The sequence below is a fragment of the Euprymna scolopes genome, chromosome 35 (genome assembly GCF_053919585.1).
Source record: "Euprymna scolopes isolate OS-2025 chromosome 35, ASM5391958v1, whole genome shotgun sequence".
In the NCBI taxonomy this organism is placed as follows: Eukaryota; Metazoa; Mollusca; class Cephalopoda; order Sepiida; family Sepiolidae; genus Euprymna; species Euprymna scolopes.
This window is the reverse complement of record NC_136516.1, coordinates 33,640,154-33,665,874: the sequence shown is the minus strand read 5'-3', so window position 1 is coordinate 33,665,874 and position 25,721 is coordinate 33,640,154. Positions and strand designations below refer to the sequence as shown.

The 25,721-nt window shown below is 33.7% G+C and overlaps 1 protein-coding gene across 1 annotated transcript in view; it reads right to left on the bottom strand.

The window, feature by feature from the left end:
- LOC145259800 (alpha-2-macroglobulin-like protein 1) overlaps positions 1-24,070 on the bottom strand; it is a 207,523-nt gene extending 183,453 nt beyond the window's left edge. The window contains exon 1 of the mRNA XM_080117585.1: positions 23,627-24,070. Coding sequence (XP_079973711.1) covers positions 23,627-23,721 — 95 coding nt within the window. The 5' untranslated portion in view covers positions 23,722-24,070. The remainder of the gene's footprint in view (positions 1-23,626) is intronic.
- Positions 24,071-25,721: the final 1,651 nt, after the last annotated feature.

The following is a 25,721-nucleotide window of genomic DNA, read 5'->3' as shown; positions in this document are numbered from 1 at the left end:
GAAAGGGTGGTCTATTTTTACCATTGATTTCGTCTGTGTGTTTTGGAGAAGGTGTGAAATGTGTCCATTGATGCTAGATATTCGTTGGGGAAGGGAAGGTTTATTTAATAATAATAATAATAATAATAATAATAGTACCGGTAATAACTTAATATCAAATAGAGTAAATTCTAGGCGCATCCCTTTTCTTTTTGAGATTCTCATGGATGGCTCTGTTTTTGAGGAAAAATCAACTCTAAAACTTCTAGGTTTTTATTTCTCATCGAATCTTTCTTGGAGTACATATATTATATCCATTGCTCTTTCTGCTTCTTGTAAAATCGATTCTCGCTATCGTTCAAAACACTTTCTTACACACGAGGCTATTCTCTATCTCTTCAAAAAATCTCTGACCCGTTTGAGGGTTCTTAATGAAGTGCAGAAATGTATCTGCAATGGGCTTCATCCATGGACATTTTGTATTTCAACTTGCCGATATATGTTATTCAACCATCCAAACAAAGATTTTACTCGTTATAAACTATCACTGTTAATTTCAGTGTTATGTGACCAGTAGTTTAAGAGTTTATCGACTAAATATTTACACACAGACAGACACACATACATATACTGTTTAATTTATATAAACTAGTAGAACCTATGTCCCGGCATTGCCCGGGGGAAATATGTACTTATTTGTACTAAATATGGTTGAATTGCAAAAACGTTATGGAATTTTTCCATTTGTTGGTGGGTGGCATATTTTTTTTTTTTTTTTTTTTTAGACATCCAACACTACCCATGTCAATTAAAACAAATGGGAAGAGGAGGGTCCCCTACGAACAGGGAGCCTCCCCCACCCACCCATGGGTGTCACTTGAATGAGAAGACTCAGACCAAAGGCTCAGATTACAACTACTTGACTTATTTTTCTAGCTTTACTTGATGGAGTAAACAAAGTTACAGCTGTCACTAAACATACTTACACTAAGTACAGGCTTTAGGGGATCATTCCCTCCCTCTATAATATAGGGGTGGGGAAGAGTGTACGAATCTTTATAGATATATCTATGTGGGGCAGCAATTAATTTAGCCGAAAGCTTCTTTATATTAAAACAATTTTTAGTTCACATTTTAAAACATCAGGACGATCGTCATGATGTTATTTGAAAGAATGGACGAGTTCTTGAGGTCAGTAGATGTAGTACAGTTGATGTAGCAGGGTCAGTTTACAAAACCTACTCCACAAACTAGCACAAACAGTAAAAAATAAAAGCAAGACGTAGTTAGCACAAAAGAGACAAGACGTGATTAGCACGAAAGAGACGAGACGTGAAAAGACGTGCGCATGATGACAGTTATTTATGCATATTTTTCATCCTAATTTAACCACAAGCTATTTCGGCCTTATTAGAATGATGGCATTAAGACAATTCGACATTCACATAATCCTCAAATTCAGTGGCGTGGCAATGGACACTTCAATAATGGAATTGTTGAAAGATTTAGAGTTGGCCTATGAGCTGTGCAAAATAACCAAGGTAGAGTAATTCCTGACACTACGATTGAAAAGTGCGGCTCGGGAAACCTATCGGCAGCTTTCGGAAGATTTTGAGAAATACCGTCGTCAAGTTATGGAGAAGAGTAAAGTAAAATTTGAGTCGGATTTTTTTTTTTGGGGGGGGGGGGAAACGTCGTCAAATTATGCAGAAGAAACCATTACAATACGAATCAAATGTTTTTAGAAATACCGTCAATTCTGAATGAAGAATTTAAAATGTGATTCGGTTGTATTTTCTGAAAAAAAAAAAAAAAAAAAAAAAAAAAAAAAAAGTCGTCGTGTTTAAATGAAGAACTTAAAATACGATTCAGTTGAATTTTCTAGAAAAAAAGTCGTTGCTTTTGAATGAAGAATTTAAAATGCAAATCGGTTTTATTTTCTGAAAAAAAAAAAAAAGTTGTTTTTAAATGAAGAACCTAAAATGCGATTTGATAATTTGACCACAGAAATGTAAAGCAGTCCATATGTATATCATGTCAAATTCTACCCACAGTCAAACTCATTTTAATTGATTGCAACGAGACACACTTTATATAAAAAAAAACAAATATTAAGAATCTATGGAAAAAAGCCCCCCCCCCCAAAAAAAAACACACCATACTTTCATACCTTAAAAAAAATCAGCATTTATCAAAAACTTAAAAAAAAAACAAAAAAACATATCACTTATATGTCAGCTAGAACAGGGAGTAAAAATCCTCCTAAACCCATAAATAATCTGTATAAAATTATCCAAAGGGTTGATATGCCGTAAAATCCAACAAACAAACAAACAAAGCGTTTACTAATACAACATTCAAAATTATCAATAAGTTTGATACACTTATTTTGGCACTGTTTTGATTTTAGTTGCGATGGTTCTCTTCAGTTCAGGAATAGTCTGGGGATTGTTTTGGGTGAATATGGTCTGGTTAGTATAAAACCTAATCAGGAATTCTCTTCCTACTGATGAAACGATCTTCAAAGTGTCCTTGTGAATCATTAAACACTGATAAAATCTGCAATCCAACCCTATTTGATAAATTTCAAACTATGCTCGACTTGTCCTCCAAATTTCACTCACGCATATTCAACAGTCTTTTTTTTAATCAGCATTCAATGATAAGCACACCTATATACGACGTGCAAAATAGTAAGTTATTACTTTTAAGTTTTAAAGGAAAAGTCAAGTTTAGTGTCTCCGTCCCACCCCCAAATAAAAACAAATGCCAGCCGTGAAATCTATCTGTCTATCTATTATATATATAAAAGTGAACGCGCGTGCGCACGTGTGTGTGTGTGTGTGTGTGTGTGTGTGTGTGTGTGTGTGTGTGTGTACATTTTCCCACTCAATAACTGTCAGTTTTCAGTCTACAAACTCGAAATTTGATATACAGGGTATTGAGATTTGGAAAAATCTTTGTAATCAGTTTTCGGTCAGAAAATTAGCTGTTAAGGGGTCAAAGTTCAATGATTTGACCTTTGAGAACTCTACCAAACTCCTCCGACAATTTTGGGTCTAAACACTTGAAATTTTACATACAGGTTCCTTGGATATGGATCTAACTTAATAACTTGATTTGAGCTCAAAACAATAAATATTAAGGGGTCATAATATGGGTCAAAGTTAAAAAAATTGACAGTTTTTTTATTTGCTTAACATACACCTCCAAACACCCGGGCAACGCTGGGCTGAAATGCTAGTATATCTATAAAAGTGAAAGTGTCTGTCTATCTGTGTACATTTCCCGACAAAAAAAAACTGTCAATTTTCAGTCTACAGACTCGAAATTTGATATACAGGGTATGGAGATTTGGGGAAATCTTTGTAATCCGTTTTTCGCCAGATATTTGGCTGTTAAGGGGTCAAAGTTCAACGATTTGCCCTTTGAGAACTCTAACAAACTCCTCCGACAATTTGGGGTCTAAACACTTGAAATTTTAGATATAGGTTTCTTGGACATCGATCTAACTTAACTTGATTTGAGCCTAAAACAATAAATGTTAACGGGTCATAATAGGGGTCAAAGTTAAAAAAAAAAAATTGACCTCTGCAGTCTCTACCAAATTACTCAGACAATTTCTGGTCTAAACATTTGAAAGTTCATATAAAGGGTATCCAGAGATAGGGCAAGCTTTTTAATCGGTTTGGGTCGAAAATTTGAGCTACCAATATATAAATGTATGTATGTATGTATGTATGTATGTTTTCATGTCTGCCTAAAACTTTCGACAGAGGCGACGGATTTTCACAAGATCAGTATTGTTTTGAAGCTCGACCCTTCAGACGACAAATACCGAAAAATTGGCTAAAAACATTAATTTCTTCACCCTCAACTGGGCACTTTTCTACAGGGAGGGGTCGCTTCATCGATATTTCGAAAGTCATCCCCTCTTTTCGATTGTCTAGCCTTAATTTAAACCTACGTCACTTCCGGTTTGGCGGTGGTCGTAGCAGCAAAGACGTCACATTTTTTTATCACATTCTTTTTCTCTTTTGCAGTACGGGTTCAAACCTGCCTTCCTACTACCACTTTTTTAATTTTTTATTTTTGCTCAACACAGACCTCCAAATACCCGAGCAACGCCAGGCACCCACACTAGTCGTTAATAAAATCTGCAATCCTTTCATAATTCAAAAACTGCAAAATGCTATCCAAGTAAAAGTCATACCTCTTTCTGTAATCTGACCATATCTGGTACAAATACACTTTAGTCTATGTCTGACTTGTCCACCAAGTGTCCTTCATAAACGTCCAACAGTTTTTGTTTCATCTCTGTTCAATATGAGAAGACACTTTTGTTATGTTCTCATAAGTAGGTGTGATTCTTAGCAGGCTTCATATTTACCGGATCTTAACCCCACAGATAAAAATTCTTATCTGAAACATAATGTCTATCTAAACCACATCCATATTATTCCTGAACTGAAGAAGGATCCAAATCAGGGCAGTGCCAAGAGATGAGCATGTCAGAGTTAGTAACAGCTTTGCATGTTGTATCTAGGTATCACTAAATGAGAATAAAACAAAGACTGTTGGATATTCCGGGTTGAAACTTGGTGGGCAAGTCAAGTATAGATTTCAGTTCATTTGTACTAAATATGGTTGGATTACCGATTGCTTGGGTGACGTTTGAAGAGGAAGGGCGCGTTGTACCCTATATTATGTGTGTGTGTGTGTGTGTGCGTGTGTGTAGATTCTACTCTCCATAAATGCCACTCATTGAATCATTAATAAGACTCAGAATTCTGCAATCCAACCATATTTGTCAAGTGAAGCATAAATTTAAGTTCATTCCTATAAAATATGGTTATATGATCGGATTGTAAGAAAGATTGTGAATTTTATGAACGATCTCATGAGTGGCATTTGATATGTGTGTATGGGGGGGGCACTCTGCATTTCATTTATTTAGATTATTCTTTTTAATATACTTTATACAGAGGAATATTCCACCTCAGGAATCGTTAATAAAACTAATAAGCCTTTCTACAATCCAACAATATTTGGTGCAAATAAACTTCAGTCTTATGCCGGACTTGTCCACCAAGGTTCAGTTTGTGAATGTCCAACAGTTTTTGTTTTATGAGCACATCTGGATACAACATTCAAAATTGTCAATAACTCTAACATGCTCCTCTTTTGGCACCGCCTTGATTTTAGTTGTGATGGTTCTCTTCAGTTCAGGAGGGGGAGGAGTAAGCGAATTAGGAGACTAATCTTTGCAGATAATGTTTTTTTTTTTTAAATCAAAAAAAGATCCAATCTTAATTAAATTCTCAGCATGTATCCACTAAATAAGAAAACTCAACCATGCTATTCTTGCCTTCGGCACCAAAATTGACACAATCAACGCCATTTCTGAAATGGCCTTTTCTCTGTTGACTGCGATATGTTGCTAATCCAGTCTAGTTCTAGGAGGTCCACTCTCCCAGGCTTAGCCCTCTCTCTTTGAGATGCAGTTAGTTTATTGCTAAATACCCAAGGCACTCTTACCGGGAAATTTCGACGGGGCTGTCCAGGTATTTTTTGCAAGTCAAAGTGTTCCTCTTCAATCCCACCTTCCGACCCTAGTGTCATATCTCCTCCACTGTAGGAGGGAGATAAATACCGATTCATCAAACTAGCAAAAAAAAAAAAACCCAAAAAAAACAAACAAAAAAAAAAACATCATCTTCCCAATTAATCTAGCCGCAGCCCCCTTTTTTCTGTAAAAAAAAAAAAAAAAACAATTTTTATTTCACATTTTTGGTAATCCGAAGAAAAGCAACAAAACAGATGATTGTGATGATGTTATTAAAAAAAAAAAAAAAAAAAAAAATGGATGAGAGTTCTTAGGTCAGTAGATGTAGAACAGTTGAGGTAGCAGGGTCAGTTTACAGGACAAGGCCAAGAAAAATATGGGTGGGGGGAATGTTTTAAAAATGAACTAGAGGATAAAAGGGATAAAGACCTGGTCAGAGTAAGGCGACTTTAAAAGTCAATTTTTTTTTTAAAGTTGTCCAACAGATGCTAGCATGTAAGACGGATGATAAGCCATGATGATGATAATTAGCTACCTCCAAAGCACGCGACAGATTTAACATCCCCCCTATATATATATATATATATATATATAAAACACGGTGTAACTAATCTAATATTATCATAACTTTGGTAGCATTTAAAAGAAGCTTCAAATAAACTAGTAACATTTTTTAATTTTTACAGCATACGAAAATAATGAAAATGCAAGATTAAAATTGTGTTTACATTATCGATGCCTTAAAATAACGTTTCTACGTAGTGATTATTTTGAAGGCGTAAACATACTTATGTTTAAAAAATCTAGCAAAAAATAAATTAAAATTGATTAAATAATGAACATGCGAGATTAAAATTGTGTTTACATTATCGACGCCTTTAAGCAACACTTCTATGTAGTGATTATTTTGAAGGTGTAAACATACCAGTGTTTAAAAAATCTAGCAAAAATTATCTAATAGTCAGATTTTCATGAATTTTCGATACTCATTTATAAATTAACTTATATTTTAAAAGCAGTTTTCGTTAAATAAGTGAGAAAAAAATGTTTTGTAACGCCCCCCCCCCTTTATATTTCATGTTACGAAAACGAAACAAAATAAATTTAGTTTGACACAAATCGCAGCATTTTATAAAGCTGAAAAATCAAAATTAAAAAAAAAAATTTTTTTTTTTATATACTAGTCATACCCGGCTTTGTTCGGGCCCTGTGGGGGTGTTACTTGAGGCCGACCATGGTCAATGTGGCGGCTTGGTTTAACGTGGAGTTTACATTCAGCTTATGCTGCTTAAGGGTTCCTCATATGACCGCTCGATTTTTCCGACACATTGTCACCACGGAGCCGTACATACATTCAATTTTTATGGGCGTTAATAGACTAAACCTATCAACAAACTCGCTTAAATAATCTCTATCCATTATTTAATATGATATTGTACCCAATGTATAGTCACGATTTCAAAAGAAAAAAAAAAAAAGTATCTGGGTGCCATCAGCTAGAATCGAAACCGAAAGCCAAACTGTAGCATTCAAAGCTGGTGACGTTACCACTGTACCAACGTGACACGCATATGAACTGATTAAAATTAAACTAAGATGAATGTACAAAATGTATAACGATTTTTTTCAATTTTCACCCATTTTTGACCCCTAAAAACTATTTTAACCAGCTAAAGACCCATAAAAGACCGGTCCATAAAAATCCAACCATTTGCGGCCCCTAGCGCCGTCCTGCGACTTTTAGTTTCGGCAGAGATAGAGTTTGAAAATATGGAGACAGACAGACATAGTGAGTTTTATAAATTAATGTGTATATACATAAACCCATTATTTATTTTACAGTAGGTTGTAAATAAAAAATGGACAATATTGATTTTATGTCCATTTTTTATTTACAACTTTAAGTAAAATAATAATCCTTATATATATATATATATATATATATATATATATATATATATATATATATATATATATATATATTAGTCTTTGAGGTTTTTAACCTTTAAAACTATACAAAAAATGATTTTTTATCATTCGTTAGAAAACCATCTAGTCAGTAAGTCATTTAATCACCTGCAATCACTGCATCAACTCGCTCTCGAATTTACTATAATACCAATATTTTATTTTTCAAGGGATCATCAGTTGTTTACCATGAAACACTGTTTCGGGGATTTAAAACATTATATATATATATATATATATATATATATATATATATATATAAATAAATTTTTTTGTTAAATTTAAACTCTCCAGTTTTATAAGATGTTGCAATTTCCAATAACCTAAATTTATTTTGTTTAGTTTTCATAACATGAAATATAAAGGGGAGGTGGAACACCTAAAAAATAAAATTCCATTCAGATATTTAACGAAAACTGCTTTTAAAATATAAGTTAATTTGTAAATGAATAAGTATCGAAAATTTTATGAAAATCTGACCATTAGCTGATTTTTGCTAGATTTTTTGAAACACGGGTATGTTCACGCCTTCAAAATGATCACTACATAGGAAAGTTGTTTTAAAGCACCGATAATGTAAACACAATTTTAACCTAGCATTATTCATTATTTTCGTATGCTGTAAAACTTTAAAAAGAAATATTACTAGTTTATTTGAAGCTTCTTTTAAAATGGTACAAAAGTTATGATAATAATATTAAATTAGATTACAGTTACATCGTGTTACATATTGGAGGAGGGTTAATCTGTCGCGTGCAATGATAATGATGAATATTTGATATATTCAAATGTTGAGGAAGTCTATATGAATGGCACACACACACACACACACACACACACACACACACACACACACACAAAGAAAATATTAGAAAAATGCATAATGCAGAACACAGAAAGGCTAATCACCGCAGCAAGAAGCACTGTAAAAATGAACAACACAGAGGACAGAGAGGCAAAGGATAAGATGAGAAAAGAAAAATGGGAAGAAAAACAGTTACACGGACGATTCATAAGGATGACAAAAGATGAGACTCACTAAAACATTTCGACGTGGTTATGAGAAGGACACCTAAACAGAGAAACTGAATCACTAATAAGTGCCACACAATATAATGCGATTAGAACCACCTCGTATATTAAAGCTAATACCGACAAGACACAAGAAAGCACGATTGTTATTGGCTTTTTAATAGCCTTTGGATGAACTCATTTTCGCCGTAGGTAGGCCCGACTTAGACATTGGCATATAATTCTTGGGAGCTTTCGTTCATGCTCGTCACAAAAAAAAATCTTTCAATATTCTTTAATCACCTAAGATATATATATATATGTACAAATAAATGTCAAAAGTCTATATTCCAAATTTAAAAATGTTGACCATCTTACCGTTTATTTTTTTTTTTAAGTATGTTGAAATGTTCAATTCTTGACAGCACCTGTTTTGTAGCACAGAAACATTATGGCGTAACAAAAAGAAAACACAATTGCAACTTCTCTTCCGATTTCGGATTTTGAAATCATGCCCATATACCTTTATTTTATTTTATTTTTTTTAAATTGATAATTTCATTTTCTTCTGATGAGTTAAGGGCGGAATAAATTAAAAAATTGACACAATAATTACATGAATGATTCTGCGTTACGAAACAGGTGCTGTCAAGCATTGAACATTTCAACACTAAAAAAAAAAATAAATAAAATAAACGGTAAAATGGCCAGCATCTTGAAATTTGGAATACTAATAATAAGTGAGATATAACTGCATGAGCATATTTTAGCAAAAATGGTAATTAGTAAAAACCTTAAAAGAGTGCTCAGTACTATTGCAGAACAATTACATATATTTATTATCGTTTTATCTGCTTAGTTACACATGTTTCGGTTAACGAATCGTATCAACGATTCGACAATTTCATTAGACTTTACAGAAATAATTATTATAATTTATGATTTGGTAATCGATGCATGTGTAACTAAGCAGATAAAATGGTAATTTATATATATATATATATATATATATATATATATATATAGAGAGAGAGAGAGAGAGAGAGAGAGAGAGAGAGAAAGAGAGAGAAATAAAAAAGGACAAACCGTATTATATGTTCATATTTCTCTATTTTGTCGTAATACTATTTCCATATTTCTCATCATATATATATATATATATATATATATATATATATATATATATATTCCGGCACTAATGACAACAAAAACTTCAATCTCGGGGATATACCCAGCATAAACAAAGCAAAAATGTGCAGGTTTTCCATGATATAATTTGAGACGCCAAAATAACCAATGGAACAATGAAAGAATGTTAAATGAAAAAAAAAAATGATTACACAAATAATATAGCAGTGTCCTGGAAATTGCTGAAGCAGTTTACGAAAATGAAACAAGATTTTTATTTTTACAGTATCTTTTGTTTATTAAATTGCTAGGTAAAACTACAGAATAGTAAAAAAAAAAAAAAAAAAAAAAAAATACAAACAAACAAAAAAATCACCCATGTTAAAAATGGATTTTGAAATAACGTCATTATTTCAGCACGGTATTTTCTCTGCAAGAGTACCATTTTTTTTAATGTAAATAAACATCACAATTTCTCTCATTCCTTTTTTTGTTTGTTTTAATAATTCTGGGTGCTCATTTTACATTAAATTAATATAGAAACATAGTCCCCCACTTATTGAAACAGTAATGTGAGCCCTTAAAAGGCAAATGTCACATGGCCCACTACACAATTCTGGTCATTAGCTTTCCAACGAGTCTTCATTTGTGAAATTGATCAATAGTTGCTGAGATTTGGAACTGATAAAATTCCCCCAAAAAGGGGGTATATTTATCTATATGGATATATCTATACTCGTAGCGAAATTAAATACTGAAATACTCATATCTTCGGTTCTATGGGATGAAGCCACATGAAAATTTTCAGGCTTTTAGGAGATTATGATACTATACTATGGTCAAGATTTTATGACAAATGGTAAATAAGAACCTATATTTTCAAACCAATAAAATATGCCCAAATTTGCTTACATTTGTATATATAGTGTACTTGCAAGCTAGCTTTAGTTTTGCTGTTTTTGGATGAATTTTGCTTAGTTTTTTTTTTTTTAACTTTGTTGTCTACCCCGTGACCTTGCCAGGCCACTAATAAGTATGTCAATATTTCACAAATAATAAAATTCCAGCACCATGTTGAATTTATGGCACTTACAAAGCTTCAAACGCAACAATAAAAAACAAAAAAAAAAAAACAACAAACAAACATAAAAGTAGCAAAGCTAAAAAGTTACATAGATTAATTTATGATCAAATTTTATTGCGTTTGGTAAAAGTTATTTGTTGTTAAAGTGCTTTTTATTTATTTATTTTTATTATCATTATTATTATTATTTTTTTTTTTGCACTGTTGACTATTCAATTAGCAGAAATTAATACCAGACTAAGACTAATACCATCGCTACCTGTGAGAAGCGACATCATTGTCTACTTTCAACGAACTACCACTGCTATTAAAGTTCTAGGAGGTTCACCCCCCACCAAGAATTACCTTCTCACCATTTGAAAAAGGGTCAATTTATCGTTAATCATCTGGTGCTACCTTACCAGGGAATGCCAAAGAGGCTGCCCTGGCATTTTTTGTAGGCCAGAGTGGCCTTCCTCCTAGGGCACTATCTTTTCAAATCCCACTTTCCAGACCCTTGTGTTACATCATCCTGCGTAGGAAAGAGAGACAATTTTCTTTCTTCTTTTTTAATACAACCACAACAAAGGTAAATGGAGATGAACGTAGACAGGTCTCTTCTCAAACCTAACGACCTCTAAAAATTCTAAACTCTAGCGGAACCTGTGGAAATTCCACAGCGGTATCTATCATATATAATATATTGCTGCTGGGCATTCTGTGGAATACCCAACGAGAATGGAGAAAGGACTTGTCCTGCCTTGATAGAGTTCAAAATAGACGTCGTAGCCTCGTAGGAGATGTCCTTTTCTCTTCCTTGCAACCTCTATCTCACAGAAGAGATGTTGCGAGTTTGTCTGATGTATCGTTATTTTCATGGAAAGTGTTCAACTGAGCTTCAATCTATGGTCCCCCCTCGCCAAACTTTCACAAGAAACACTCGTCTAGCTGTAAACACTATCAATAATTTCCCCCACTCTTTATCTGTGCCTAAACCTAAACGTAGATTCCATGAACAAAGCTTCTTTCTTAGAACTGCACGCCTGTGGAATTGTCTTCCGTTTTCCTGCTTTCCGGCTGACTACAATATGGTTGTGTTCAAGTCTAAAGTAAATAAGTTCTTGATGAGCCGTTCCATATAAGTTATTAAATTTACCAAATTTTCATTACTAATGATTACTATATTGACCAATTTCTACTGTACACTCTTTAACCCTTATCCTTGAGTGGCCTCTGGGCCTTGATAATGTGGTGATGCCTTTGTAAAAAAAAAAAAAAAAAAAAAAAAAAAGACCCTGCGATATCAGTATCGTCCTTTTGTATAAACTGTAAACGTATTTATCCAAGTAGCCTGGTTAATATTGTGTCAGAATATATCTAGTTATTACGGTTTATCTCCAATATCCTTATAGAAGTCGCTAACATATTTCCATTGTATGAACGCCCAGCACGGACGGAAACCCCACGATATCATTATTCCTTCTTCAGACAGAAAAGATACTACCCTTGGATTCTAGCCAGATGATTAATAAGATTCAGTTTAATTTGACGGTCTAAACACGACATAATTTTTTTTATTATTATTTAATTTTTCTTTTTACATTGCATCTTTGCTTATCGAGAGAGCCTATTTATAAAAAAAGAGGATGGAAGGTGATAACTAGAGCTGTGACAACAGCATATTTTTTTCACTGTTTTGACTCTTGAGTATATATCCGTTAATATCTTATATGTTTTTATATAGACTGATGTAGTTCTCGGTTGATTGACTGTGTCTTACTGTGACGGATATATACTTGAGAGTCAAAAGAATGAAAAGAATATTCTGTTGTCACAGCCCTAGTTATAACGTACTACGAACATTAAATTAGCGTCTCTATATACAAATTTAATGTTCATAGTATGTTATTACCTATTCTTCTTTATAATAGATAGGATCTCCCGCTCAAATAATTCATCATCTGAAAACAAACGTACACATGTTAGAAAGGTACTACGGTATTAATATATACATACAAAACAAAGCGTGATTCATGTCAGAATTTTCCAAAGTTACAAAATAATTAATTTCATATTTTGCCGATTTCCGAGAGATGAAAATTCTCAGTTCCATCCTAGCTGCTGATTATTGGAGAATGAGTACCTGCTTTCAGTCACTTCTTAATTTAATAAAAATGGGTGGGTGGGGGTGGGGGGTACACATTTATTTTTTAAATATAATAAAAGAGGGGGGGCACATTTATTTTTTAAATAAATATAATAAAAAAAATAAAAACTGGAGCTTTTCACACAGTTTACAACCAATTAAGTTAGAGATTCTTTTTTCACGCTCAGTCAGAGGAGGAGAGGCCTTTGGCTAATGCACAAGTCCAGATGTGGCAACAATACTCCATGCATAGGAGAATAGTGGTTTTATAAAGATATGGCAGGTGGGAAGTTTTCTAGCCCGGTAGAGAGAACATACTTTTTTCAAGGCAGCCTTGGCAACATCTTCTGTATGCTTATTCCAGTTCCTGTTCTTTGAGAATGCCAGGATAAGGAGTTTCAACGATGGCCTCTCGGAAAGAGAGCACTCAGCCATGATATTTAGTGGTTGGAAATGTTTCTTAAGAACAGATGCTACACTTTGAGATATTAATTCTTTTATTAACTCTGAAAGTTTACAACCAAAACAGAAATGAACAAAAAATTAGGCCCAATGCTACTGAAAAATTGGAAAGGAGGTGCCTATGATCATTCTCGTCCCTGTACCTTTGCTAGTCTATACTTGATTCTAGCTTTCATTCACCACAATACCTCAAACACACCGGGGGGGGGGGGCGTCCTACCTAAGATCCCCAAATCATATCGTGTGTGTGTTTTTGATCTTGGCCCGAAGGCCAAGAACGTCTCAATCTCAAACACCGAGTTAGTAAAGACGTTGAGAACATAGTTTTCCTCTCCACAATTGACCATTTAAGTATATTATAGTATAGCTTTCTTGGTCTTATTGGAATCCAGAACAAGAATTCATCTAGTCTGGTGAAGTTTCAAGTTTCGTGCTTTTACTTGAGTTTACATTACTTGGAGAAGATGGATCATTCCTCATAAAAGCCATGTTTTTACGCTAATCAGAAAAAAAAAAATTTTATAGTTAAATATTTCAAGATTTATAAAAAACGGAATCAGGAATTGTGCACCGATTCAGTAATTGTACGGAAATCAAGAAAAATATTGGAATCGTCCCATCACTAATATATATATAGCAGGCCATCCGGCATTGCCCGGTCATAAAATATGCTTTAATATGATATTTTGAATAATGTAGATTTCGTATTTATTATTATATAATATTGGATCCAATATAGAGTAATGATTTAAAATGTTAAAAAAAAAAGAAAAAAAATGATTTTTGTGCCACCACCGAGAATCGAAACCAAAACGTTTTTCCTTTGACGTTAATGCTTGAATTATGAAGACATGTTTGCTGCAAGGCTAAAAATTAAAACATGAATCGATAGCTATTACGTTACGCATGCATATTCGTAATACCGTCATTCAACCTTCACTTGGCAAATTCCATTTTTTTAATTTTCACAATTTTGAACCCAAATATAAAGTTTTGCATGGTTTCAATCAGTCATTTGTTTTCCTAGTTTTGCATATGAATTACAAAATATCTGATACTTTCCCAAAACCTCTGTCCTTGATGGAGAGGAGACTAAAACTTGTTGCTATGATTTCAAATGATCTGAAATTACAACAAAAGGAGACTTGATTCCAAATATTCCACATATGTTATATCTCTCCTCTTTGGTTTTCATACATAAAGTAAATTTCATAGTATATAAGGATTATTTGATACTGGAGATATTCATAATCGTACCCTATTTCGAAAAGAGGGGAGATATAACATATGAGAAATATTTGGAATCAAGTCTCCCTTTACTGTTATTTCAGATTATTTGAAACCATAGCAGCAAGTTTTAGTCTCTCGTCCATCAAAGTCAGAGGTTTGGGATATATATATATATATATATATATATATATATATATATATATATATACACACACACACACACACACACTCTAGCAGAAGACATATGGATGCCCAGATTATTTTATTGAAATTGTTAAACAGTTTCATGAATGCAAAAGAGGAAGAGTATCAGTGAATAATCAAAAGTTGCAAAAACCTAACGTCGTCATCTCCACTAATGGGGATATACATGCGACTGGGCATCGCTTGTGAATTTCATACTCCCATGAAACTTCCTCCGTTGGAGGAAGCCAGTTGAACCCGAATAGGGTTACTGCTGACCGACACACACACATATATATAAACTACTTAATTTACTCACATAAAATTAATATACGAAAGTATAAATTTATGCATAAACTTTAAGTATTTATTTCAAAAGTGCTCAATACGTAGGTAGAGCTAGTTAGTAAGTTATAAAATATATATGGTGATTAAGCTACGCTGAATATTCCGCGTTTCATCCACTCTAGGACTCTTCAGGCTTATGCGCGAATTTTGTGGTTGTTTGTCGTTTTTATATACGAGTATCAGTGAATAATCAAGAGTTGCAAAAATGCACATATAAAAACGACAAACAATCACAAAATTCACGCATAAGCCTGAAGAGTCCTAGAGTGGATGAAATGTGGAATATTCAGTGTAGCTTAATCGCCATATATATATATATATATATATATATATATATATATATATATATATAGAGAGAGAGAGAGAGAGAGAGAGAGTGAGAGAGAGTGAGAGAGTGAGTGAGTGAGAGAGAGTGAGAGAGTGAGAGAGAGTGAGAGTGAGAGAGAGAGAGAGTGAGAGAGAGTCTAAAGAAGCTTTGAATAAAAAAATGCAAAAATAAAAATAAAGAATGCAGTTTAGATTCCCGGAAGAAGGAAAAATATTATTTTAACCTATCGCAGACTAAGCACCCACATAATCCGATTTCTAAAAAGTTTATAATGACCAAAGAGAATTTATTTATATATGGATGAAAAAAAAAAAGGCATTAACTAAAATTGTTAAATAGGAATAGACTTAGCACTTGCATAAGCCGATTTCGCAAAAGTCTTCAATTTTAAAACAGAATTTAACTACATGAGGATGAAAAGAGAAAGCCTTAACTAAAATTTTGTAAATAGAAAACGGGGATCATATATATATATATATTCTAGCAGAAGACATTTGTATGCCCAGATTACTTTATTGAAATTGTTAAATAGTTTCATGAAGACACAAGGGGAAGAGTATCAGTGATTATCACCGGTCATGCAAACAAATCAGTAGGTAATCAAGAGGGGGATCAGATAGATGTGGATTATGTAAAAAATCAAGGATGTGTACTTTCACCAACGCTTTTTATCCTTATCTTAACCACAGTACTAATAAAGCTTCATCAAGACATGAACGAAGCATCTTTATTTGCTTAGGATTTTACGGTAAACTGTTCAACTTGGCAGGGCAAAGACAAAGACTCAAAACGAGCTGATAGCAGAACTGCTATTTACAGATGACACCTCCTTGTCAGCAGACAGCGAGGATCAAATCCCAAAACACGGAAAACTCGTTTTGTAGAATGGCACCGAAAATACAGGGAAAACTGAGGTAATATACCAACCATTACTTGAAAATATTCACCCACAAGATCCATCGATTATGATAAACGGTAAGAATTAAAAGTGGTGTTAGACTTTGAGTACCTGGGAACTATACTGATGATCAACGGTTATACAAACATCCAGAGTGCGTGTGCTTCGTTCAGAAAATAGAAAAACGATTATAATCGAAGAACGGCATTAAAGTAAGAAACAAAATGCAAAGTTTATAAAGCAGTGGTATTACCTGCTCTACTATATTCAGCAGAAACATACACACTGGACAGGGACCATTGGAAGCAATACAACAGCGCCACCTAAGAAAAATTATGAAAATTAAGTGGAACTATTTTATATCAAATGTTGAAGTACTCAACAGAGCCAACATGGACAGAATAAAAGCCATATTCGCCACCACACAACCACGGTGGACTAGACATGTGGTCAGAATGGAAAACAATCGCATCCCCCAAATCATATTGTATGAAAAATTGGAAAATGGGTGCAGAAAGATTTGTGGGCAGAAACTCTGCTACAAGAATGCGATAAAGCGCCACCTACAGACAATGAATATGAGCACAAAAAATTGGGAAGAGCTAGCAGCAGACCGAAGTTGCTGGCGCAGTAGCATTTACAAAGGAAAGGCAGAAATAGAGGCAAAAATAAAGGCCAGGTCTGAACAAAAATCATTACCAAAGGCACACAACCTTGGGACTTTTCTGTTGACCACGCATTACTTGTGGATAAACTTTCTACACTCAGTGTGGAATGCTACACCACCGCAGGATAAAGCACCGAGTCCCTGTCTAGTCATCTTCAGCTATGAAGGACTTCATGATGATGATGATAATGATGATACTCCAGCAGGGAGACCCGACGTTGCCCAAAAATGTAATGAGGATCAACGAATGGCGCATACTTCCAATACTTTTATTGTCATCAAAATCGATGAAATCGTCCATTCGTCAATCAGCTCAATTGATTGCCTGCCCTAGTTGGGAACCCACTGCAGTGCACCAGAAGGAAGCTGACATTCCTCCCCGAGGTGACCTTAGTCCACAATACATTATATTCTACATTGCACTATAGAGAACATGCGGTTGCTTTTATGAAATTATTTTTATACGATGACTTGAATAAAAGTTTAAAATGCAAAAGTCAACTATTATGGTTCAATTGTACTCTAAACAGAAACATTAATTTGGAACCCGCCTCTATCTTATCAGAGAACCTACTGTGGATTTTAAACGCTGGGTTCTTTCTGCTTTCATGGTAATAAAACTTCTCAAATGCACTTGTGATGTTAGGTTGTGTAAGGTGTTAACTTTAGTCAAAATTTCCTGTTCCTCCTTTCATTGGATAATTTCGATTATTGATTATTCATACTTATTGAAGACATTTCGATACAAATCTTTCTAAGAACACTGCCAGGCATATAAATATGCTTGTGTGAAATTTCCAAAAAAATCGGCCCATCCGTTTAGGAGTACATAAGGAACGAACTCGCACACACACACACACCGTTTTACAAGTACTTTAATGCAATGAACTCGTAAAACGTGCGCTCTTCAACATACATATCACTGACTAACCTGACAAGCAGCAAAATCTTACCCCTTCACTGTTGAGATCCGTAGATTCCGCAAAGCCTTCTACTCTAATAGTTTTGTCCTTCGAACTGCTACACTTTTAGAGTGGTTTTTCAGTTGAATTCAAAATTCAAATCCGTCAGCTTCTTTTGCGACACCCTCTATAATTTATTATTATTTAATGTATATATGTTTTTTTTGTTTGTTTTTTTTAAATAGGAGTCACCACTTATCAAGGCCCGGAGGCCACTCAAGGATAAGGGTCAATAGGTGTACAGTAGTCAATGGGAGAATATCGTAGTAATCGTTAATCGTGGGAATTTGTTAAAGGTGACAGTTCAACAAGAATTTGTTTACGTTTGACCTGAAGACAACCAAATTGTAGACAGCTGGAAAGGAGGCAAACGGATGAGAGCTCCACAGGCGTGCGTACAACATTATATAATAACTATTATATAAAAGTTTATAAATATATTAGCATTAAAATTATTATATCAAATTATATTATGAGCTATACACAATAGGGTATAGCTTTAGTATTTACTTTAGTGCTCAATAGGCGAGTAGAGCTTAGTAGGAAATGTAGCTTGACGACTCACAACAGGGATGAAACATGGACATCTGTGTAACTTAATTGTTATAAATATATATTTAATATTTTACTAATATATGTGTGTGTGTATGTGTGTGTGTATGTATGTATGTGCGTGCGCAAAATGAATACGAAAAGTGTATATGTTTATATCCTTTCTCTATTTCTTATTTGGTGGCGTGTAGGAATACAAAATGTCTTTTGAAAAAAGGCAAACTTCTATAAGAACAGAATTTCGACCGTACCTTCGGCCTTCCTCTGTACGTGTATATATATATATATATATATATATATATATATATATATATTGGCAGCATGTCGTTATTTAGACACGTTTGATTGAACACGACAGAATTATTCCTTTTCCCCGATCTTGTTGGATATCTTTTCTATATGCCGAGCGGGTTTTTTAATTTCGGCAGGCATATTATATAGAATGCCGCCCAGAAATAGGAGAATATAAAGTAAAAATAAAACAAAATAAAAATAATTCGCCCTCAGCCCGCCTGCACCCATCTTTATAGCCAAGTAAAAAAGAAAAAAAAATATATAAATACACCAATTCTCCAAGAAAAGGAAAAAAAACAACAATTGCTCCTGACAACAATCGGATGCCCGATAGAAAGCGCTTGAGAAAAATATAGCCGACCAAAAACTTCTGGGCGTCATTCTATATAACATGCCTGCCGAAATTAAAAAGACTGCTCGGCAAATAGAAATGATATCCAACAAGTTTGGTTGTTTTTGTTTTATGGCATATCAACTTTTTTTCAGGTTACTTAATGCCAAATCTAGTTATTTTGAGGAACGATTTTTAATGGGGTATATTTGTTTTTTTTTGTTTTTTTTTTACGTCGGATTCTATTTAACCCATAGTTGGGACCCTAACAGGTACTACCACTCCGGTCAGAGTGGACCTGGGAGCAATGTTTGTTTTGGCAATTAAAGGGTGACTCCACACTCCCCAAGGCCCGCAAGCTGGGGCCTCACCATCGGATATAGTTTTAGGTCATATTCAGGACCATATCCAACAAGATCGGAAAAAGGAATACCATGTCTATATATATATATATATATATATATATATATATATATATATATATATAAAGTGTAATTAACGGAGTTTTGTGGCTTAGAGGTAAAACATCATACGCCAATTACTGGCATTCCAGTTTTCAATCTCACTAGGTCTAACCACACTGATGAATTGTAGACAGTTAAACATTTGTCCTTGTGTAACACACGCGTATATATATATATATATTTCTCTTCCCTTGTTTTATTTTACTTCAGTCGAAGTTCTCAGAAATCAAGAGGCCCACAACCAAGGTCTAACACTTGAAGTCTATATGAGATACATAGATATTCGAATGTTCCATTAAAGTTCTTTATCTCTCAAGCACTGAGTTAGTAAAGAATTGAGAACATAATTTACCTCTCCCCAATTAACCATTTTTATACGTTGTAGTATATATTTCATGTTGGTCTCATGGTCTAACTGGATTCCAGGACAAGAATTTATCTAGTCTGGTGGAGTATCCAGCTTCGTTCTATTACTTGAGGTAATTTCACTTGGAGAGGGTGCACCACTGCAACTGCACCATTCCTCGGAAAAGCTGTGGAGTAGCTGTAGTGAGGAGATCTTATTTGGGCAGCGAATACTATGTGATTTTGAATATTTGGTCAGGGTTTACTTCTATGGAAAAAGTATCCTCATGCCATATTGTTCTGACAAACCCCTGTACAGATAGACCTTAGACACTCGAGGACAGTGTCTAGTAAGCATTCAAGTTCTTATCGAATTTGTTATGCCAAACGAAATCCAATTTTTTTTTAAACATAATTACTCGGCTTAAGCTCCCTCGAACGCTTTTCGTCGTCTCAGCAAATAAAACAACTCATAGTAAGTACACGACACGACACGTAAGGATTATTTAACAAAAGGGGTGGGTGCGTGGGTACCTAGAAGATTAGCTTGTGCTTTTCTTGAGGTTATCCTTTTCTCGGGAGATCACGTGTTGTATATTTATGTAGGTTACCTATTTCAGTCACGTAAATTGTTTTAGAGAAAAATGGGTTACGGCATGATCCTCAAACAATTTATTTTGGGCATGTTTAGCAAGAACATATATATATCCATTGACACGTGTTTCGTCGTCTGCGACTTATCAGAGTGGCTGAATCTAGCGAGATTCAGCCACCTCAAATGAACCGGAGACGACGAAACACGTGTCAGTGGAAAATTATATTTTAAAAACAATATATATGCCACTCTCCATATGGGGGTATCAAATTGGTTAAAGGGAAAATTATTCCCAACTTGTATTTAGGTAAAAATGCCCTTCAGTATAAATAATTGGATTCATTCAAAATGTATCACAAAAACAAATAACATCTATCTAACAAATGTTACCAAAGGCAAGATAAGTTACTCCTCTACTTACCTATTTCTGTGTGTGTGTGTGTGTGTGTGTGTGTGTGTGTGTTTTAAGGCTTTTTTTTTTGTTCGAAAGAAACCGCGTGTCTACTGTTAAAAATAGAATGAAGAATAGAACTCAGGAAGATAAGATACTGTGCCATTTTTTAACTAGTATTTTTTAGGTTTAATTCAAGTTTAACGACATCTTTTGTTTATCAAATTGTTAGGTGAAAGTACAGAATATTTACAAAACACCCTCCCCCCCACCCCCACGTGTTAAGAATGGCTTTCTAAATAATGTTATATAATTTCAACACGATACCTTTTCTCTGCATAAGTGCCCGAAGAATAACGACGGCTGCCATAATCATTGCACGAGGACCCTTGATAAGCGCTCAAAAATCGAAAATTGAACAAAATACTGATACACAAACACACAAAGAAAAAAAGAAAAGACTTGGCGGACATGAACGAGAATCCCCCCCCCCCCGTATAATTTTAAGCGGCAATAGTTTTATTTACGACCTAATCCAGAGTAGTCCGTAGTATAAACACCACCAACCTCGAAAACTATACTACATACTAAAACATACTGTAAAAAAATTATGGGGTAGGGGGTCTCGTTCAGGTCCGTTGAAAACATCCAGTTAAGTAGGAGCCTTGTCTTTGGTAACATTTATTTGTTATATATTTGTTTTGGTTTTCTCAAGTCTCCCTTTTTGTTTTGTTCGTTCTTGTTAAAATTTCCCTTATTTTTTTTTTTTTTTTTACTCAAACCATGTTTTGGTAAAAATGTAATATTAAAAAAAAAAAACAACTTAGATTGAGTTCTATCGACTTGCATAGTTTCCAACTTTTGAAACTGTTTACAAGTTTTATTATTTCACAGTTTGTTTCGTTACTTTCACATAATTGAGTTCGTGAGTCAAAAATGGGCGTCGATTTTTTTTTTTTTTTCTCGTTTTGAGGTGGTCGTTAATTTTAGTCTTAAAATAAATAAATAAAAATAAAATGGGGGGGGGGCTTACAATAACACTAACCCCTAAGTCGAGTTGAATTACACCAATTTCTAAGCCTGAAATTAGCGAGCCCGTCAAAAAAAAAAAAAAAAAGAAAACTCGATTGCCAGTTTTGATTGGGAAAAAAAAAAAAAAAAAGATTTAATATGAAAATAACGACATAAATTTTGAAATACCAAAAACTTTCAAAAGTAAATAGTACCATAAGTGCCAATCAGGGAATTTTATTTATTAAGTTCTTACATGAAAGTACAGAATAGTTACAAAACACCCTCCCCTCTCTATGTTAAGAATGGCTTTCTTAATAACGTTATTTCAGAACGGTCCGTAAACCACATAAGTACACAAAGGTTTAACCCTACTCTCACCTCGTTAACTGTATTTATTAAACGTTTTGGTACTTGTGCATTTATGCTACTGCGCTGAAATAATAACGTGAGAAACCCGTTCTTCACATGCGGAGGGAAGGGTGTTTTGTAACTATTCTGTGCTTTCACCTAACAATTTAATAAACAAAAATATCGTAAAAATTGAATTTAACTTGAAAGTACGGTAAAATTTTACTTCGTTCCCACTTAGACATTTTTCTTTTAAAATGACGACTTTTATAGGCTTACGGATATGCTGAAAACGAATATCACATTTAAATTTTCTGCAAATAAGTAGTTTTCCGGATAAGCAATGTAATTCCTTTTTCCGCAAATATGGCCACCGCCACCGCCACCACTTTTCACATAAGGAATTGCATTGCTTAAAATCCGGAAAACTACTTATTTGCGGAAAATTTAAATGAGATATTCGTTTTCAGCATAACTGAAAACTTATATAAGTCGTCATTTTAAAGGAAAACGTTAAGGTGGAAACTAAGTAAAAATTTGCTTTTATAAGTTGTGCAAAAAAGTGAAAAATAAAGATTTTTGGTATTATTATACAAACACCGTGACAGGGTTAGGGTTAGGGTTAATTCGCTGTCACGGTGTTTGTATAAATTTACCAGATTTTTTTGGTGCTTGTGCAATTTATAGACCTAACATTTTTTAGATAGAATTTCCATGCTAAATTCAATCTTGACATATCTTTTGTTTATCAAATTGTTAGGTGAAAGTACAGTATTGTTAACTTAACAATCTTTACGCTAAAAATTGATTTCTAAATAATAATAACGTTATTATTTCAGCACGGTCAGTAAACTGCACAAGTACTAAAAGTTACCCCCCCCTTTTGGGGAAGTTGGATGTTTCCACATTAAAAACGAACCTTATGTTTAACTTTTCCCTTATGGGAAAGCAAGAAGGACGTAATTGTTCATTCCAGGCATTACTCCCTCCTTTTAGGGTGAAAGGGGTTCCCAGATTACCTATCGTCTCATTCACGAGTTTGCCGATGGAACCGCATGCGCTATTATTATTGTATCTATTTTATTTCTTTACTTAAAACAAGAGGACCGGGTAAAATTGGATCCTCTCACCCGCATGCATTAAAAACCGACCTTGTGTCTAACTTTGTCTTCGTGAGGCAAGTAAAAAGAGTTTTTAGACTCAAGTTCTGCAAGACTTCATAAATAAAAAACTGGTTCGAGTAAAAAGTGAAATTGCCTGTGCAATTCTTGTATTTTTTTTTTAAAGCTGACAAATAAAATAAAATAAAATAAAATAAAGAAAGAAAAATGACGATAAATAAAAATTAAATACCCGTTTTTGTCAGCGTCGACGAAATAATCCGGACGGAGAAAGAAAAAAACAAGAAACGTATCCAAGACGAGGGAAAGAAGGGCAGGTCGCCCCATCTCGGTCAACCCTGGTTTTAGGTGTGAATTGGCGATGAAGATGACGATAACAAACAACAGATGCGGCCATCCATCCTTATCCACTCGCAGACATTGTTAAAAACAAACAAATAAAAAATACTAAACGTTCTTTTTTTCTTTCTTTTTTAGGTAAAACTGCTTGAAAGGAGAGGCAATGAAAAAAACATTCGCAGAGAAGTGAGTAGAAAAAAAAAAGTGCAGGGCGAAAAGCACAAAAACCGGAAAAAAATATGATTGGATGTAAGACCCGTTGGCTGGGATTTTGGTTTTCTTTTTCCTCTTTTTCTTTTTTCGTTTTGGCGTTTGCCGAAAAAAAAAAAAAAAAAAATGAGCCTTAAATTTGGTGCTATAAATTATTTTCTGAAGAACAAGAAAATGGAACTTTTTTTTTTTTTCTTTTTAATTACTTACCTCCTAAGAAATCTGATTTATTAAAAAAAACAAAAACAAAAAAACAACACAATTTTGGATACAGACTAAAATTCTAAAAAAAAAAAATATATTAAATAATAATAATAATGACCCGTTTAGTAACCCATTGAGCTCGGGTTAGATTGTTTGGTGCAAGTCCAGAGTTCACCTAATTAAAATAAAAATAAAATACAGAAAATCTTTATGATGTAGTACATCATGATGTACGTACCCGACACGGAACGAAAATGTCATATTCCAAAAATCATATAAATTGATCAAGTAGTTATATATATATATATATATATATATATATATATATATATATATATATATATATATATATAAAATCCTTTTTTATTTACGATTTTTAGCGATTTTAATAGTAAATTGTAGCCATTATCAGGCTGATTTTGATTTTAACAGTTCGAATTGAGTTGTCTCCCTTTATTTATTTAATATGGATGATCAAGACAAAACGTTATTGCTTGCTCATAAAATTTGATTTTCTTAGTTATTTTTATTTATTTATTTTTTTAACTTGCATATGATTTTTGTATATGACATTTTCGTTGCGTGATGGATCCCTACCATAAAGATTTATTTTATGTTATTTTTTAAAATTTTATTTTATTTATTTATTTATTTATTTATTTTTTTTTTTTTTCAGATTAAGCTCTGGATTTGCCCGATCGTCTTAATCAATAAAAATGAATTTGACAAACAAATTAAATTTTGAATACAGGCAAAAAAAAAAAATAAATAAATAAAATAAACTTATTTTAGAAAAAATTCGTCGTCGTCGTCGTCGTTGTTGTTGTTTATTTATTTATTTATTTATTTATTTATTTATTACTCAATAGGAGTTCTCACACAGGTCATCATCAGTGATTACTCCCTGACACCAACCGTCAGTGTTCCCTGGAGTCTGAGTGACAACAAATCTCCCAAAATTTCCAGTACTCTCTCCACCTTTTTTGTTAACTTTTGCAAATGAATTTGCATTATTGCAACATTGCAATCAGCTAGAATGGAAAGCAAAACATTTCGCACTCCGTCAGCGTCCCCTACTTATCGACAATATTTCTGTACGCATTATCCATCCAAACAAAGATTTTACTCATTATAACCCATACTTGGTGTATGATTACTATTTCCTGTTAATTTCAATGTTATGTGACCAATAGTTCATTTTATTGGCTTTTTTTGTAAATGAAAAAGAAAAAAGGAAAGAAAAGTCCACCGCGGTTTCGTTAAAAGACAAACTTCTCTACAATTTAAATCAAGTTTATTCAAACAGTTTCATCAATATAAAGAATAGCCCGAAAAGAGTTATGAAAACAGGAATACAAAAATAGGTTGAGTCCGTCGACATTTATATGTAGCAACTGAGGCGAAAAGAAATCATCAATGACTCACAAACAAGCCTTCTTCATCTCGCACACGCATTAAGGTCTGATGTGGACAGTGGCGTACCTATGTAAAATGGCGCCCATGGCAAAGTTTGAATGTGCGCGCCCCTTCTTAATAATTTATACCTTAGATATACCTAACTACTAATTTTAATT